Here is a 13,040-nt window from a genome sequence, read left to right as displayed (position 1 = left end):
CGAGGTGAATCTCCGGCTCTCTGCCGTTTTTCAATTTTTGGCTCCAACGCTTTATCCCTCTCTAATATTGAGTCTGTTGGTTGTCCCTAGCTTCTTTCATCGTTGCTCTTCATCTTCCTCTTGAGTGGTGATTTTCTCCATCTTCTGATTTCTCGGGATTGCTTGCACGTTGACATAGAAGTTATTCCTCCGTCTTCGGTCCTCAATTAAAGCGGAGTACAGAGCCAGACCGAGATCGCAGTAGACGGACGGCCACGGACTTTTATCGTACTTGTCTGCTATTTCATTGCCGTCTGTTCCTGTTCAATAACTGAAATTGGAGAATTTCATCCAGGAAAATGGCTGGTCAATCGAAGCCTGCCCTATCTCCGTGGGGCAGCGCCGTTGCGGGTGCCACAGGAGCGGTTCTGGCTAATGCAATGGTCTACCCACTAGACCTGTAGGCAACCTTTTCTTATGGGTTCTCGAGCGAAACATAACACTAACCACTGTGGTGAACCTTAGGGTCAAGACGAAGCTCCAAGTTCAAGTGAAGAAGGCCGGCGAAACGGAAGAAAAGGGCTCGGACGATGTGCACTACAAATCAACTTGGGATGCGATTGCGAAGATTGTTGACAAAGAGGGTATCGAGGGGCTGTATTCGGGCATGACTGGCTCCCTTATCGGCGTCGCCTCGACCAACTTCGCCTACTTCTATTGGTATAGCGTCGTGAGGACGCTCTATATGGCATCGGAACGTGTGCCCAAGCCGCCAGGAACAGCTATCGAGCTCAGCCTTGGAGCAGTTGCCGGTGCCGTTGCTCAAATATTTACCATTCCTGTCGCTGTCATCACTACGCGACAGCAGACACAACCGAAGGGTGATAAGAAGGGCTTGATTGAGACCGGAAAGGAGGTGGTCAATAGCGAGGACGGCTGGTCCGGTCTATGGAGAGGCCTGAAAGCCAGTCTGATCCTCGTTGTGAATCCTGCGATCACATACGGTGCCTATCAGCGTCTGAAGGACGTCATTTTTCCCGGAAAGAAGAGCCTCAAGCCATGGGAAGCATTTCGTAAGTGACATGACAGCGACGTTCCTTAGTAGCTGGAAACACTAATCTCAGTCCTAGTCCTCGGTGCTCTTTCCAAGGCCATGGCCACTATCGCAACTCAGCCGTTGATTGTTGCCAAGGTCGGTCTTCAGTCGCGCCCTCCTCCTGCCCGCAATGGCAAGCCATTCAAGACTTTCAGCGAAGTTATGCGTTTCATTGTGCAGAATGAGGGACCTCTATCGCTGTTCAAGGGTATTGGGCCGCAAATCCTCAAAGGCCTTTTGGTTCAAGGTCTCCTGATGATGACGAAAGAAAGGTATTATCTAGTTCCATACCACTGTCCTAGTATATACTGACGGCTCCAGGATGGAACTCCTTTTCGTTGTTCTTTTTGCATACCTCAGGAACCTCAGAGAGAAGAAGCTCCGCAAGGCCGTCGATGCAGCGGCATCCAAGGCTCAGGCCAGCCTTCCAGCGACTCTTAAATAGACACGAGTCCGCGCGCTTATTTTTCCTTTATCAATGTTTCATGGTATCATTTGGCGCATGGGTGTAGATCTCTTCAATTATGTTTGATAACCCTAGGGTACGATTCTCAACCTATATTATGTACATATTTCGTGATGATAGAACCCAACACTTAAAGTTCTTCCGCACGAAAATCTACATGCAGTCCCTTGTAGACATGTATCTAGAGAATTTGTCCAAGACAACTAACCTTCGGAGTTAAGAACCGCGTGGTAGAACCTAAAACTGTATATTTTGACCGCCCCGCACCCGGACAACCGGCATAGCAACCTTGGTAACAGCCGGCTTTACTCCGACTCGATTTGATCCTCTTTCATTTCCATTTATTAATCTCCAACATAACTCTCAACAGAGTTAAGACATGAGCCGTCATGCGATGGCCGCCATGGTCTTCCAAAGCGCAGGACCCCGCCGACACCGATGACAAACAATCCCTATTCCCGTTCTTCAAAACAAACAAACCCGACAAGAACACAGACAGCGAAGTCCTACTCGACTGGGCCGCCTTTACGGAACCGCGAACGCTCATCCCAACACTCATCCTCACCTCCGCGATTCTCAGTGCGGCCAGCTTCCACCGCTCCTACCTCCGCAGATTTCCTGATGCCCCGAGTATCGACGCAGCGTATTTCCGCCGCCGGAGTATACTTGGAAAGGTGACGAGCGTTGGCGATGGGGATAACTTTAGGATTTTCCATACGCCTGGTGGACGGCTAGCTGGGTGGGGGTGGTTGCCCTGGAAGAGAATCCCGAAGGGGAAGAAAGAGCTGAGGGATAATACCGTGCGTTTGGAAATGCGACCACTCTTGAATTCTCTTGCTTGAGTCTTGATTGTTAGGGACTGCGCAGGTGATCGAGAAATCCCACCGCATTGCTAACGTTCTAGTTACATAGGTTCACGTTCGCCTAGCTGGCATCGATGCCCCGGAACTGGCGCACTTTGGCCGCCCCGAACAACCACACGCGCGCGAAGCGCACGAATGGCTAACGTCGTACCTGCTCGATCGCCGCGTGCGCGCATACCTGTACCGATCAGACCAGTATCAGCGCGTCGTCGCTACAGTCTATGTGCGCCAGTTTCTTGATTTCCCACTCCCGTTCCGCCGGCGGGATGTATCATATGAGATGCTGCGACGGGGGTTGGCAACAGTGTATGAGGCCAAGTCGGGCGCTGAGTTTGGAGGTGAGGCCACGGAAGCGAAGTATCGGAACGCCGAGTGGTGGGCGAAGTTGAAAGGGAATGGGATGTGGAAGGGATACCGCCGGAACAAGGAGTTTGAGAGTCCGAGGGATTATAAAACGAGGGTGGGCTTGGAGGACCAGGCAAATGGGAATGTGAATGGTAAAAATGGGCATGGCAAGAATGGGAAGTGATAGGAGCTGGGGATATTTGCTTATTGTAATCGCTTTTATCTGCTCATATGGATGGTCATGATGTTTTTCAGCGGTACCTGGTTGACACTCGAACATATCATTGGAACACGAGCGTACGTGCTACATGCGAGGAAACGAGATAATGACAGAGATCATTCATGAATAGGCATCAAGTCCACGATCAAACAGTGGGGTATATATGCCCAGAAAGGACCGCTAGCTTTGGCGAAAAATAGGCATAGTGATATATAGTACAAGTACAGGAATGTATACACCATCGCCAAGGTTGCCCTGTCTATAAATAACAGATGCCTCTTCAATAGCCACTCTGTACGGCCAAGGATCTTGGTGCAAGCACCAAAAGAGGCGGGTCTTGAATATATGCAGCCTCGACGGGGTATATGATGATTCAGGTAACGGCCAGCCTAGCAGAATTTCCGCTCGAACTCCGCAAGAAGCTTCGGAGTAATTTCGTCACTTGAGTTACCTTCCACGCGCCATAAACAGCCCTTTCGCTGATAATGTTGAAGCAGAGCTTTGCTCGTTTCCTCGAACTTGTGGAGTCGTTGTTTCCATGTGTCTATTGAATCATCTTCTCTCTGGGTCAAAGGTTCGCCCGTAACGTCGTCCTTTCCAGGAACCTTAGGAGCATTGAATTCGGTATTGTATACCCTCCCTGACGGCTCGTGGACCCAGCGCGACGCTATCCGAGAGAGGATTATAGAGGGCGGAGTGACCAGATGGACGACGAAGTTGATGGGGACAAGGGAATCCAAGCTCGTCGCTTGGGACGCGGTACGTGGGAAGCCGTCTAGTATGAAGGAATCTGCAGGTGATACGGACGTCGTCGGGCTTTGCGTTTGTGAGAGCCAGCCTCTGGAGTTGAATTCGGAGGAGATGAGGTTGAGGATCATGGAGTCGGGGACCAGGTTGCCTGCTTGGATCGTGGCTTCAGCCTCCAAACCTGTTGAGTAACATTAGCGGCAGCTTTGTGAGAGACTCAAGAGTCCACGTACCCAGTGTAGTCTTCTTCCGTACATTCTCCCGCAAAAGGTCGCCTGAGCTAATTGACGCAAGTTCAGGAAATTTGGAAAGGAGCCTCTCGGTTTGCGTTCCCTTCCCCACACCCGGAGCACCGATGAGGATGATCCGTGCGGCTTTCTTAAGCTGTCTAGCTCGGGGAGACATTGCGCTGAGTACTCCACACCGTGTTGTTTGTATATTGGCTGAGCTCAGGGTCTAATGGTATTTATAAGTCTCTAATGCTTCGGAGCACACGAGATGTTTTCTCAAAACAACCAATCTATAAGATACCCATCCTGGCTAATTTCACGGAAGTTGATAGAAAGATGTTTGAAGAGATTTGTCAGTCGTGGCACTGTTCACCTTGCGAAACAGTTGGTATGGTGGAGGACGTCCGGGAGAGCGCCGAGGTGATGCTATCCCATTAACCCGGGGAAAGCAGTTGAAATCTTGCGGGGATTATGTGTACCTGCTCCCTCTTAGGAAACCGGTGAGTAAACCCAAGGCTCTCGGGGCCTTCTCCGAAACTCCGCCCCAACCGCGGAGTATAGGTACGCCCGGGTGCCAGACAATGTACTATTCGGGTGACAGTTGGTCAGAAAATGAAATGATAACGGGAATGCTGGAACCTCTACTACAATACTTATATTTCAATGGAAGCCTTGTCACATGCACTGGCCCGCAGAGACAATGCGCCCGTTTGGTGCCTGGAAACAATGGCAATCCAATGTTCCTCGGCTCAATTCTGGGAACCGACTGCACGTGACCTCAATCTGGCGCGTGTGCCCGTCGCGTCCGGTCGCGTCGTCCAGCGGCGGTTTTCATTTTGATAGAGGTCTGGATGCACGAACTTGGCACTTGACGATTGATCTCTTTTCAATACACGAGATTCAAGATGATCCGCCAGGAGTTCAATAGAGTTGATCCCAAGCGAAGGGCTAACCTCAACTACAAGAAGACACAATTTGCGACACCGACTTTCAAGCAACAGGACTATCCCCACCGGTTGAACTTTTACGATACACCACCGACTGCAGAGATCACGCTCGAGCAATTCGAGCAATGGGCCATTGACAGATTGAAGAGTGCGGACCCCATTTGGCGATGGCTCCTGTGACTTGACATTGACTGTAGCAGTTCTTGCCGAAATCGAGGCATGCTCCTATCGCAACAAGAACGCCGCTGAGACAACGGCGCACATCACACCTCTTCTCCAGAAATTCCTTCCCCTTTCCGCCAACACATCGTCTCGAACCGGTGCTACGGATCCCAGACTCAAGAATGAGAGACAGAAAGACCATTATTCGCACTTCATCCTCCGGTTGGCCTTCTCGGCTACTGAAGACCTTCGTCGACGGTTCGCGCGAGCAGAGACGATGCTCTTCAGGTTCCGCTTCCAAGCAGACGACTCCCGTGAACGACGTGCGTTTATCGATAGTTTGAACCTCGACTGGGAATCCGTGAGCGATGATGAGAGACGGGAATTATCTGAACATCTGGTCGCCGCGACACCAGGTTTGCGTCGCTCTGACGAGGAAACGTGGTACAAGGTGGACTGGGAGAAGGTGCCGGAGCTAGTTGAGAGACGGTCTGTTTTCCTGTCTAAAGGAAAGGCATATGTGCCGGAAAGAGAGCAACTTAGCATGATCATTGCTGAATTCACCGCGCGCCTTGAGCGAGCCCTAGAGGTATGTGCAAACCGCTCTGCAGTTGAAACAGGCCTTGAATTGACTGTTACCAGCTCACAAGTAGAGCTTTGCCGCGATTAGATGAGGACGATCGTCTCTCCCCCATTCTTAACCACCTTTCGAAAAACTTCGGAAGTGCCGAGTCCGTTTACACGGAAGGCGAAGGATTCGTGGACGGCGCTCCTATCACCGCCGCCAGCATCGATCATCTTTCCCAGAATTTCCCGCTCTGCATGCGCAGCCTACACATGTCACTACGGAAAAATAACCATCTGAAACATTACGGTCGACTCCAGTACACTCTATTCCTGAAGGGCATCGGTCTATCCCTCGAAGAGTGTATCTTGTTTTGGCGGCAATCATTCAAGGGCTTTACCGATGATGAATTCAACTCCCGCTACAAGTACAATGTTCGCCACGCTTATGGAGATGTTGGTGGTGATGTCAACCGAAGGGGTCGTGGTTACCCACCATACTCGTGTCAGAAGATCCTCAGTGACTCGAATCCCGGGGTTGGCCAGACGCATGGCTGTCCGTATCGCCACTTCTCTGTCGATAACCTCATCGGACTTCTTCAATCCACTGGCGTGCATGACAAGGACTTGCTGCGAGGGGTACGTGAGGATGTTGAAAAGACTCGGTATCATATTGCCTGCAACCGAGTTTTCGAGTTCACTCACAAAGCCGAGATCAAGAGAGCCAAAGAAGACGGGTCGGCGAGCGAGATCGACCTCGACACCATTGTCCATCCGAATACCTATTTCAAGCGCAGTTATCTTCTGAAGCAGGCTGGAAAGGCACAAAAAAATTCATGACGGTTGGATTGAGTCCAACACGAAGATATGTTTACGTTGTTTTATCGTGTTTGCGTTCGCATTCTCACCCGCAAGGTATATGGCGTTTGGGACGGAGTATGGTTATAGGAACATTCGCCTGGACATAGTACGGTTGTTGAAGGTATAAACATAGTGTAATAGCAATCATTATTGTCAATTGATTCAAAGCTATAATAATTCGACCCAATATTGAGTGTCATAGTGAAGGGATTGTGACCACAGCTGATTCCCAGTTTATCCAAAAGGATCGGAACGACCTTTCAAAGCCAGGTGCCCAGCAACGGGCCAGAATCTTTCTTCGCTCGACAGAAAAACAACTCCGTCACTGATTTGTCTCGGAGCTGAGTGTTGAGTCGGCGTGATTTTTGAAGAAATTTTGTTAAAAAGAGAAGAAAAGGGAAAAGAGCTCAGTCTGAGTGAAAATTTATAGGCCACTAGCGCGGGTCCGCTACGGTGACCTGAGCGGACCCATCCCGTCGTGCTGCAACCTGGCCTCAAACAGACTCACGGTTCACACAACACTCCCCGCATTACTAGTCTTGTCTTTGGACGACTTCAGCTGTCGGCGTCCTTGTTCAGATCAAAAGTGTATTTGGAGTGGTTTCTCCAAGCTTACAATCTGTGTGATAGGGGATAATTGCTCCCGATTTTGACACGTCCCTTTAGTCTTCGTTATATACCCACCTGTTCCCCAACTACCCCAGCAAGATGGACTACGAGGGCTTGAAGGACCAATGGAGCGATGTCGAGGATCGCGATGGAATTAGGCTGAGCTGGAACACATTTCCAAGCTCCCGGATGGTAAGCCCCGTGTGAGATGTTGTTTGTTCCTGTGCCCGGTGTTAAAGTCGTCAACAGGAAGCGTCTCGACTCGTCGTCCCTATCGGTGCCGTCTACACCCCCTTAAAAGAGAGGCCAGATGCTCCCCTCCTTCAATATGAGCCGGTGACTTGCAAGGCGCCTTGCCGGGCAGTTCTGAATCCTTATGCGTATGAAGCCTATTAAATTTGAATTGGCTCCTGAGACTAATGTGCCTCTAGCAACGTCGACGTGCGTGCCCGCATCTGGATATGCCCTTTCTGTCTTATGCGAAACCCCCTTCCGCCACACTACAAGGATATCACAGAGAGTACAATACCTCCGGAGCTTCATCCCCTGAGCACGACAATTGAATATCAACTTGCTCGCCCCGCTCCCGCCCCTCCGATCTTCGTATTCGTTGTCGACACCTGCCAGGAAGATGACAGCCTGAAGGCTGTGAAGGACTCGTTGATCTTGAGCTTGTCTCTGCTACCACCGAATGCCCTTGTCGGCTTGGTCACATTTGGCACCATGGTAGAGGCCTATTGTCCCAAGCGGAATCCCCGCATGTCGCTGACATACCTTGTAGGCACAAGTGCACGAGCTTGGGTACACCGAATGCGCCAAGTCATATGTTTTCCGCGGTAGCAAGGACTACAACGCAAAGCAGGTCCAGGAGATGCTTGGTCTCAGCTCCGGAATCCGTCCTACTGTGCCAAACATGCCGCAGCAGCCCGCCCGCCCGCCACTTGGCGCTGCCGCACGATTCCTGTTACCCGTTCAGCAAGCCGAGTTCCAGATCACGAATATGCTTGAGCAGCTGCAGCGCGATCCCTGGCCTGTGGCTAACGACAAGCGTCCCTTGAGGTGCACCGGTGTTGCTCTCAGCGTTGCCGTCGGGTTGCTTGAATCCTCCTTCCAGAATGCTGGAGCGCGTATCATGATGTTCACAAGCGGCCCTGCTACTGAGGGTCCTGGTCTTGTTGTTAGTCCTGAGTTGAAAGAACCCATTCGTTCACACCACGACATTGACCGTGACAACATCAAATATTACAAGAAGGCAATGAAGGTGGGTTCCATAAACCAACCGGCTCCTAATGTGCACTCATACTGATAAAATATAGTTTTATGACGCCCTTGCCAAGCGCGTTGCAAACAATGGTCACGTAGTTGACGTCTTCGCCGGCTGCCTCGACCAAGTTGGTCTTTTGGAAATGAAGAACCTCGCTAACTACACTGGAGGTCATATGCTACTCACCGACAGCTTCACATCATCGCAGTTCAAGCAGTCCTTTGTCCGAGTGTTCGACAAGGATGCCAACGACAACCTTTTGATGGGCTTCAATGCGTCTCTTGAAGTTCTCACTACTAAGGAGCTCAAGGTTACTGGTCTCATCGGCCATGCTGTCTCTTTGAACAAGAAGTCAAGCTCCGTGGGCGAGACAGAATGCGGTATCGGCAACACCTGCGCCTGGAAGATGTGCGGTATCGACCCCTCTTCAAGCTATGGCATCTACTTCGAGATCGCGAACCAGGGCGGGCCTGCAGCCGTACAGCAAGGGCCTCAGAGGGGTATGATGCAGTTCTTGACCTACTACCAGCACTCCTCCGGAAACTTCCACCTTCGAGTCACCACTGTTGCACGAAACCTGAGCGGTCCCGCGGGCGACCCCACTCTTGCGCAGTCCTTCGATCAGGAAGCCGCCGCCGTGCTTATGGCTCGTATCGGTGTTTTCAAAGCCGAAGTTGATGATGGCCCGGATGTCCTCAGATGGGTCGATAGAATGCTCATCCGACTCTGCTCACGATTCGCAGACTACCGCAAGGACGACCCTACATCATTCCGACTTGAGAAGAACTTCACACTCTACCCCCAATTCATGTTCCATCTCCGCCGAAGTCAATTCTTGCAGGTCTTCAACAACTCTCCAGACGAGACTGCTTTCTACCGACATGTCCTCAACCACGAAGATGTCGGCGACTCTCTTGTCATGATCCAGCCAACATTGGATTCATACTCTCTCGAGCATGAAGGCAGCCTGCCAGTCTTGCTGGACTCGGCCTCCATTCAACCTTCTCATATTCTTTTGCTTGATACCTTCTTCCATATCCTGATCTTCCACGGCGAAACCATTGCCGAATGGAGAAAGGCAGGCTACCAAGACCAGGAAGGCTATGAAAACTTAAAGGCACTTCTTGACCTTCCTAAAGAAGATGCGAGGGTCAGTTACAGTCTTTCGAACAATATGCCCAAACCGTACTGACAAATACTAGGAACTTATTTCTGAACGTTTCCCACTGCCTCGATTCATTGTTTGCGATGCCGGTGGTTCGCAAGCGCGTTTCCTGCTGTCCAAGCTCAACCCGTCCACCACACATACGACAGGAGGATATGGTGGCGGTGTGTCATCGCAGACTATCTTTACTGACGACGTGTCTTTGCAAACCTTCATGGATCATCTCATGAAGTAAGTCTCCTCGCTCACTGTTAAATATTACCCGTGCTAACCTTACAAAGGCTTGCGGTTTCTGGGACGAGTTAGGTGTGTAAGTGAGGTAATGGCGATTACGAGTATAAAGGGGGTTGACGTGTCCTCGGATCGTGTGTATCTTTAGCGGTTATTTGTTGCGCTTCGCTACCCCCAATCTAGTAGTTACTTTTATTAGGATTCAAGCATAGAAGAGACAAGCTCATGATTCACGAATTCTTCTTGGCGGCCTTCATGTTACTACCGTCCTTACCGGCGCTGATGAAGTAGGGCGACATAGATAAGATACGAGGGCAAGGACAGTGCACACGATAGACCGTTTAACTTGCTATTACCTTTTCCACCATGGTTGTCATGGCTTCAGGGTTATGCTTTGATCGCATAAAGTCACGTGTTAGAGGTTGAGCCCTACTGGCTTACCCCCATTGGGCGGCTCGCTTAGGCCCTTAGCTCGGAGGAACGGCCCCATCAAAACCATTTGAACTTCGGCCTCGAACTTTTCTTCCCTTTCTACACCAACCACCCAACAACACACCAAGGTAGATCGACAACCTTCGCACTCGCCATGCGTAAGTATCATCACCTTGGTCATGTCCACCCTGGCGACTAACATTTACCCATTGGGCAGCTCCCAAGTTCGACCCCAATGAGGTGAAGATCATGTAAGTTTTCTTGCGAGAATTTTCTCCGCATGCGAGGTCAAAACTGACAATGTGATAGCCACCTGCGTGTGACTGGTGGTGAGGTCGGAGCCCAGTCCGCCCTGGCTCCTAAGATCGGTCCCCTCGGTCTGTCTCCCAAGAAGATTGGTGAAGACATTGCCAAGAACACTGGCGACTGGGTAAGGAGCGATGATATTCGACTGGTCAATGGAATGGCGGCTAATGTGTTGTCTTGAAATATATAGAAGGGTCTCCGTGTCACCGTGCGTCTGACCATCCAGAACCGTCAGGCTCAGGTCTCCGTTGTTCCCTCCGCCTCTTCCCTCGTCATCAAGGCCCTCAAGGAGCCCCCTCGTGACCGCAAGAAGGAGAAGAACATCAAGCACACCAAGTCGATCGCTTTCGACGAGATCGTCGAGATCGCTCGCAAGATGCGCTCTCGCTCCCTCGCCAAGGAGCTCAAGGGTACCGTCCTCGAGATCCTCGGTACTGCTTTCTCCGTCGGCTGCAAGGTCGATGGCCGCAGCCCTAAGGATGTCTCTGACGACGTCAAGGCTGGCGAGATTGACGGTAAGTGTTGATCTTCAGCAATGTGTCGGTGCTACTGGATGCTAATGAATGCTTAGTTCCCTCCGAGTAAAGGATGCTCATATTTCTTCCGGCGTTCATCACTATGTATTGGTATGCTAGCTACAGCGAATAGGATCATTGCTCTACCGGTCAACAAAAGGTTTACGATTTCATGATTTAGGATTCCCCTCTGCGCGTTCAATGTGAATTTTCACGTTTCTTCCCTTGGATACGGTAGACTTCTGCATGAAGCTTTGTGTGGCTTGTTGGCTGTCGTCTCGAACTGAGGCGATGAAACCGCACACCTTTGGTACCTTTGCAACACTCTGGCTCTTACCGTTCCTTCCCGCCTTCGGGCCTGGATTGAACAACTACTACGTGGTATAGGCTTATTTTGCGCAAAGGAGAACAACGACCTACTACTCACCGCGGTGTTCTTGGATGAAGCTTGCTTCGTCCTGTGGATACAGTGGTCCATTTTATCGGTCTACATCTCGTAATCAACCATCTGTCATGTGCATCAGGTGGTCATTGTAGATCAGATAGCAAACAATATCATCCTCGTTCAATCCCATTTCTCCTTCAACCTTGTTGGTTTCGCCTCACCATTCGCCTCTCACCGAGAGTGTGGCTTAGATCGTCGCGGACTGCGTTTATTCTGCATTAGTGCCGTTAGAAAGACCGGGGTATGCTGCACACCTAGCAAGATATGACATCGAATCAACGGGCCAAGGCCCAGCTTATGCGCCAGGACCTCGTGCACTTTGCCGTGGCTAAAATCGGGCGCCGGCATGAATATTTGGACGAATGATGGGTAGGAGCAGCGAGTGGTTTGACTCGTCGCTGATATAACCAGGGTCTACTCAACCGAACATACAGGCTCCAGCAATCGCTGTCTGTGCTCGACTGTAATTTATAGGATTGCCGTGAGGATCCGACCGGTCTGCCACCCCCGACTGTTCCTGGTACAATGCGCCGAGACGCAAGTGTTCTGCTTGTTGTGAGAATATCATTCGATGTCCAAGCTTGCCAAGCATCTTCACCTGCCGGCGATGGTTACGGTTCAAGGGAATACAAAGCAGCCTCCTTGAGAATGGTAGGGTACGGACGCTGCGTATGACTTGGTTAGGTTTCTGTCTATTTGGGGACAAAAGAAACACCCTTGCAACAAGCAAAGTTCGCCGGTCGCCTTTTGATAGATTGCTTGTGCTGCCTACGGTCGAGGAAGGTTCGTCTTGCGGTAGCAGAGCAGTATATAGTTCAAAGTTTACTCTACATTGTGGGTATTATGCCCCAGTCTCTGAGCACTACTCATACAGGAAAGGTGCTCTGTATGGCTCCACCCAATATCAAACACCGCAGCCTACTTCGTACAGAGTCAGATAGCAGCAAATGTGGCGGTCGTCATGGACAGCGGTGTTTTGATATTCATACTTCGCTTGGTTTCAGGTATGAACCTTATATACGGAACTTAGGCAGGAGGTCGATCAGTTCCATGCGTTGGGGCAAGCAATTGACCTATCTATACCTGTACCATGCACAGAAGCACTACAACAGTACAACTACCTAGCGAAATATATAGTGATGACTCATAGAGTATATATTGGAAACGGCCTCTCAGATATTTTACCCCAATCCGGTTTTCCAGCATTTTTCTCCATGGCCTGATTCCTTCAATTTCTTTTCCTTGTTGTTGCACGGGGCTGCTAGACTGTCACTGGCGCTCGGAATCCAGCGAGATCGCCCTGCCTTGGACGGATCTGCTCCATCAACTCCAGACTTGAGCTCTAATGGCCGTTGGATCGTCGTTCTCGGCGGGGCTTCACTATATCATCTACTGTTCCGTTGCCAGAGTCGGTGCTGTCTTCTGTAACAATCTACCGACCAAGTTCGAACATTTGGCTGAGCAGCTTATGATTAAGTGGCAGAGTCCGTGATATCTCTAAGAAATGCCCAGACACGTTCGGTAGATCCTGGCGCCTCAGCCTCCCCTCAGGCCTTGTGGAAGCCTCCCATCCGGCCAGCCTGTTCGCTGGCT

The 13,040-nt window shown here is 50.7% G+C and overlaps 7 protein-coding genes across 7 annotated transcripts; 6 read left to right on the top strand and 1 right to left on the bottom strand.

The window, feature by feature from the left end:
- The first annotated feature begins 231 nt into the window (after positions 1-231).
- BDW74DRAFT_125768 (putative peroxisomal carrier protein) lies at positions 232-1,698 on the top strand. The gene is made up of 4 exons (XM_073722160.1): positions 232-439; positions 505-1,052; positions 1,110-1,347; positions 1,397-1,698. The coding sequence occupies exons 1-4, from the start codon at positions 339-341 to the stop codon at positions 1,518-1,520; spliced, it is 1,011 nt and encodes a 336-aa protein (XP_073586265.1). The 5' UTR covers positions 232-338; the 3' UTR covers positions 1,521-1,698.
- On the top strand, positions 1,600-2,933 carry BDW74DRAFT_166869 (thermonuclease family protein; the record flags this gene model as incomplete). Its single annotated transcript, XM_073726612.1, has 3 exons — positions 1,600-1,617; positions 2,030-2,341; positions 2,454-2,933. 3 exons carry the CDS (start codon positions 1,600-1,602, stop codon positions 2,931-2,933), a joined length of 810 nt encoding a protein of 269 aa, XP_073586264.1.
- A 260-nt stretch (positions 2,934-3,193) lies between these two features.
- BDW74DRAFT_125757 (adenylate kinase ADK2) lies at positions 3,194-4,336 on the bottom strand. Its single transcript, XM_073722159.1, has 2 exons — positions 3,950-4,336; positions 3,194-3,897 (listed from the first exon to the last, which is right to left on the bottom strand). Exons 1-2 carry the CDS (start codon positions 4,119-4,121, stop codon positions 3,359-3,361), a joined length of 711 nt encoding a protein of 236 aa, XP_073586263.1. The 5' UTR covers positions 4,122-4,336; the 3' UTR covers positions 3,194-3,358.
- A 454-nt stretch (positions 4,337-4,790) lies between these two features.
- Positions 4,791-6,831, top strand: BDW74DRAFT_149394 (DNA primase subunit PRI2). Its single transcript, XM_073723890.1, has 3 exons — positions 4,791-5,041; positions 5,094-5,644; positions 5,698-6,831. The coding sequence occupies exons 1-3, from the start codon at positions 4,852-4,854 to the stop codon at positions 6,457-6,459; spliced, it is 1,503 nt and encodes a 500-aa protein (XP_073586262.1). The 5' UTR covers positions 4,791-4,851; the 3' UTR covers positions 6,460-6,831.
- Positions 6,832-7,005: 174 nt separating this feature from the next.
- sec23 (GTPase-activating protein SEC23) lies at positions 7,006-9,986 on the top strand. Its single transcript, XM_073723889.1, has 7 exons — positions 7,006-7,281; positions 7,339-7,469; positions 7,521-7,815; positions 7,871-8,350; positions 8,406-9,503; positions 9,556-9,749; positions 9,800-9,986. Exons 1-7 carry the CDS (start codon positions 7,189-7,191, stop codon positions 9,822-9,824), a joined length of 2,316 nt encoding a protein of 771 aa, XP_073586261.1. The 5' UTR covers positions 7,006-7,188; the 3' UTR covers positions 9,825-9,986.
- Positions 9,987-10,279: 293 nt separating this feature from the next.
- On the top strand, positions 10,280-11,576 carry BDW74DRAFT_149385 (60S ribosomal protein uL11). The gene is made up of 6 exons (XM_073723888.1): positions 10,280-10,339; positions 10,399-10,432; positions 10,491-10,611; positions 10,678-11,002; positions 11,059-11,113; positions 11,184-11,576. The coding sequence occupies exons 1-5, from the start codon at positions 10,336-10,338 to the stop codon at positions 11,070-11,072; spliced, it is 498 nt and encodes a 165-aa protein (XP_073586260.1). The 5' UTR covers positions 10,280-10,335; the 3' UTR covers positions 11,073-11,113; positions 11,184-11,576.
- Positions 11,577-11,920: 344 nt separating this feature from the next.
- Positions 11,921-12,853, top strand: BDW74DRAFT_149384 (uncharacterized protein). Its single transcript, XM_073723887.1, has one exon. The coding sequence runs from the start codon at positions 12,291-12,293 to the stop codon at positions 12,570-12,572; it is 282 nt and encodes a 93-aa protein (XP_073586259.1). The 5' UTR covers positions 11,921-12,290; the 3' UTR covers positions 12,573-12,853.
- The last annotated feature ends 187 nt before the right edge of the window (positions 12,854-13,040 follow it).

This window comes from Aspergillus multicolor (genome assembly GCF_047715735.1).
Source record: "Aspergillus multicolor strain CBS 133.54 unplaced genomic scaffold BDW74scaffold_6, whole genome shotgun sequence".
Classification (NCBI taxonomy): domain Eukaryota; kingdom Fungi; phylum Ascomycota; class Eurotiomycetes; order Eurotiales; family Aspergillaceae; genus Aspergillus; species Aspergillus multicolor.
This window is presented reverse-complemented; position numbering and strand designations above follow the sequence as displayed.

What these genes read in the sequence shown, in the direction of transcription:
- BDW74DRAFT_125768 (XM_073722160.1), top strand. Translation starts at nt 339, where the DNA reads ATGGCTGGTCAATCGAAGCCTGCCCTATCTCCGTGGGGCAGCGCCGTT. An exon ending in ATGGTCTACCCACTAGACCT is followed by an intron (nt 440 to 504) that starts GTAGGCAACCTT and finishes GGTGAACCTTAG; the next exon opens with GGTCAAGACGAAGCTCCAAG. An exon ending in CTGATGATGACGAAAGAAAG is followed by an intron (nt 1,348 to 1,396) that starts GTATTATCTAGT and finishes TGACGGCTCCAG; the next exon opens with GATGGAACTCCTTTTCGTTG.
- BDW74DRAFT_125757 (XM_073722159.1), bottom strand. Translation starts at nt 4,121, where the DNA reads ATGTCTCCCCGAGCTAGACAGCTTAAGAAAGCCGCACGGATCATCCTC. An exon ending in ACGGAAGAAGACTACACTGG is followed by an intron (nt 3,898 to 3,949) that starts GTACGTGGACTC and finishes GTTACTCAACAG; the next exon opens with GTTTGGAGGCTGAAGCCACG.
- BDW74DRAFT_149394 (XM_073723890.1), top strand. Translation starts at nt 4,852, where the DNA reads ATGATCCGCCAGGAGTTCAATAGAGTTGATCCCAAGCGAAGGGCTAAC. An exon ending in GGCCATTGACAGATTGAAGA is followed by an intron (nt 5,042 to 5,093) that starts GTGCGGACCCCA and finishes TGACTGTAGCAG; the next exon opens with TTCTTGCCGAAATCGAGGCA. An exon ending in GCCTTGAGCGAGCCCTAGAG is followed by an intron (nt 5,645 to 5,697) that starts GTATGTGCAAAC and finishes GACTGTTACCAG; the next exon opens with CTCACAAGTAGAGCTTTGCC.
- sec23 (XM_073723889.1), top strand. Translation starts at nt 7,189, where the DNA reads ATGGACTACGAGGGCTTGAAGGACCAATGGAGCGATGTCGAGGATCGC. An exon ending in CATTTCCAAGCTCCCGGATG is followed by an intron (nt 7,282 to 7,338) that starts GTAAGCCCCGTG and finishes AGTCGTCAACAG; the next exon opens with GAAGCGTCTCGACTCGTCGT. An exon ending in TGGTCACATTTGGCACCATG is followed by an intron (nt 7,816 to 7,870) that starts GTAGAGGCCTAT and finishes CATACCTTGTAG; the next exon opens with GCACAAGTGCACGAGCTTGG.
- BDW74DRAFT_149385 (XM_073723888.1), top strand. An exon ending in CCCAATGAGGTGAAGATCAT is followed by an intron (nt 10,433 to 10,490) that starts GTAAGTTTTCTT and finishes ACAATGTGATAG; the next exon opens with CCACCTGCGTGTGACTGGTG. An exon ending in CCAAGAACACTGGCGACTGG is followed by an intron (nt 10,612 to 10,677) that starts GTAAGGAGCGAT and finishes TGAAATATATAG; the next exon opens with AAGGGTCTCCGTGTCACCGT.
- BDW74DRAFT_149384 (XM_073723887.1), top strand. Translation starts at nt 12,291, where the DNA reads ATGCCCCAGTCTCTGAGCACTACTCATACAGGAAAGGTGCTCTGTATG.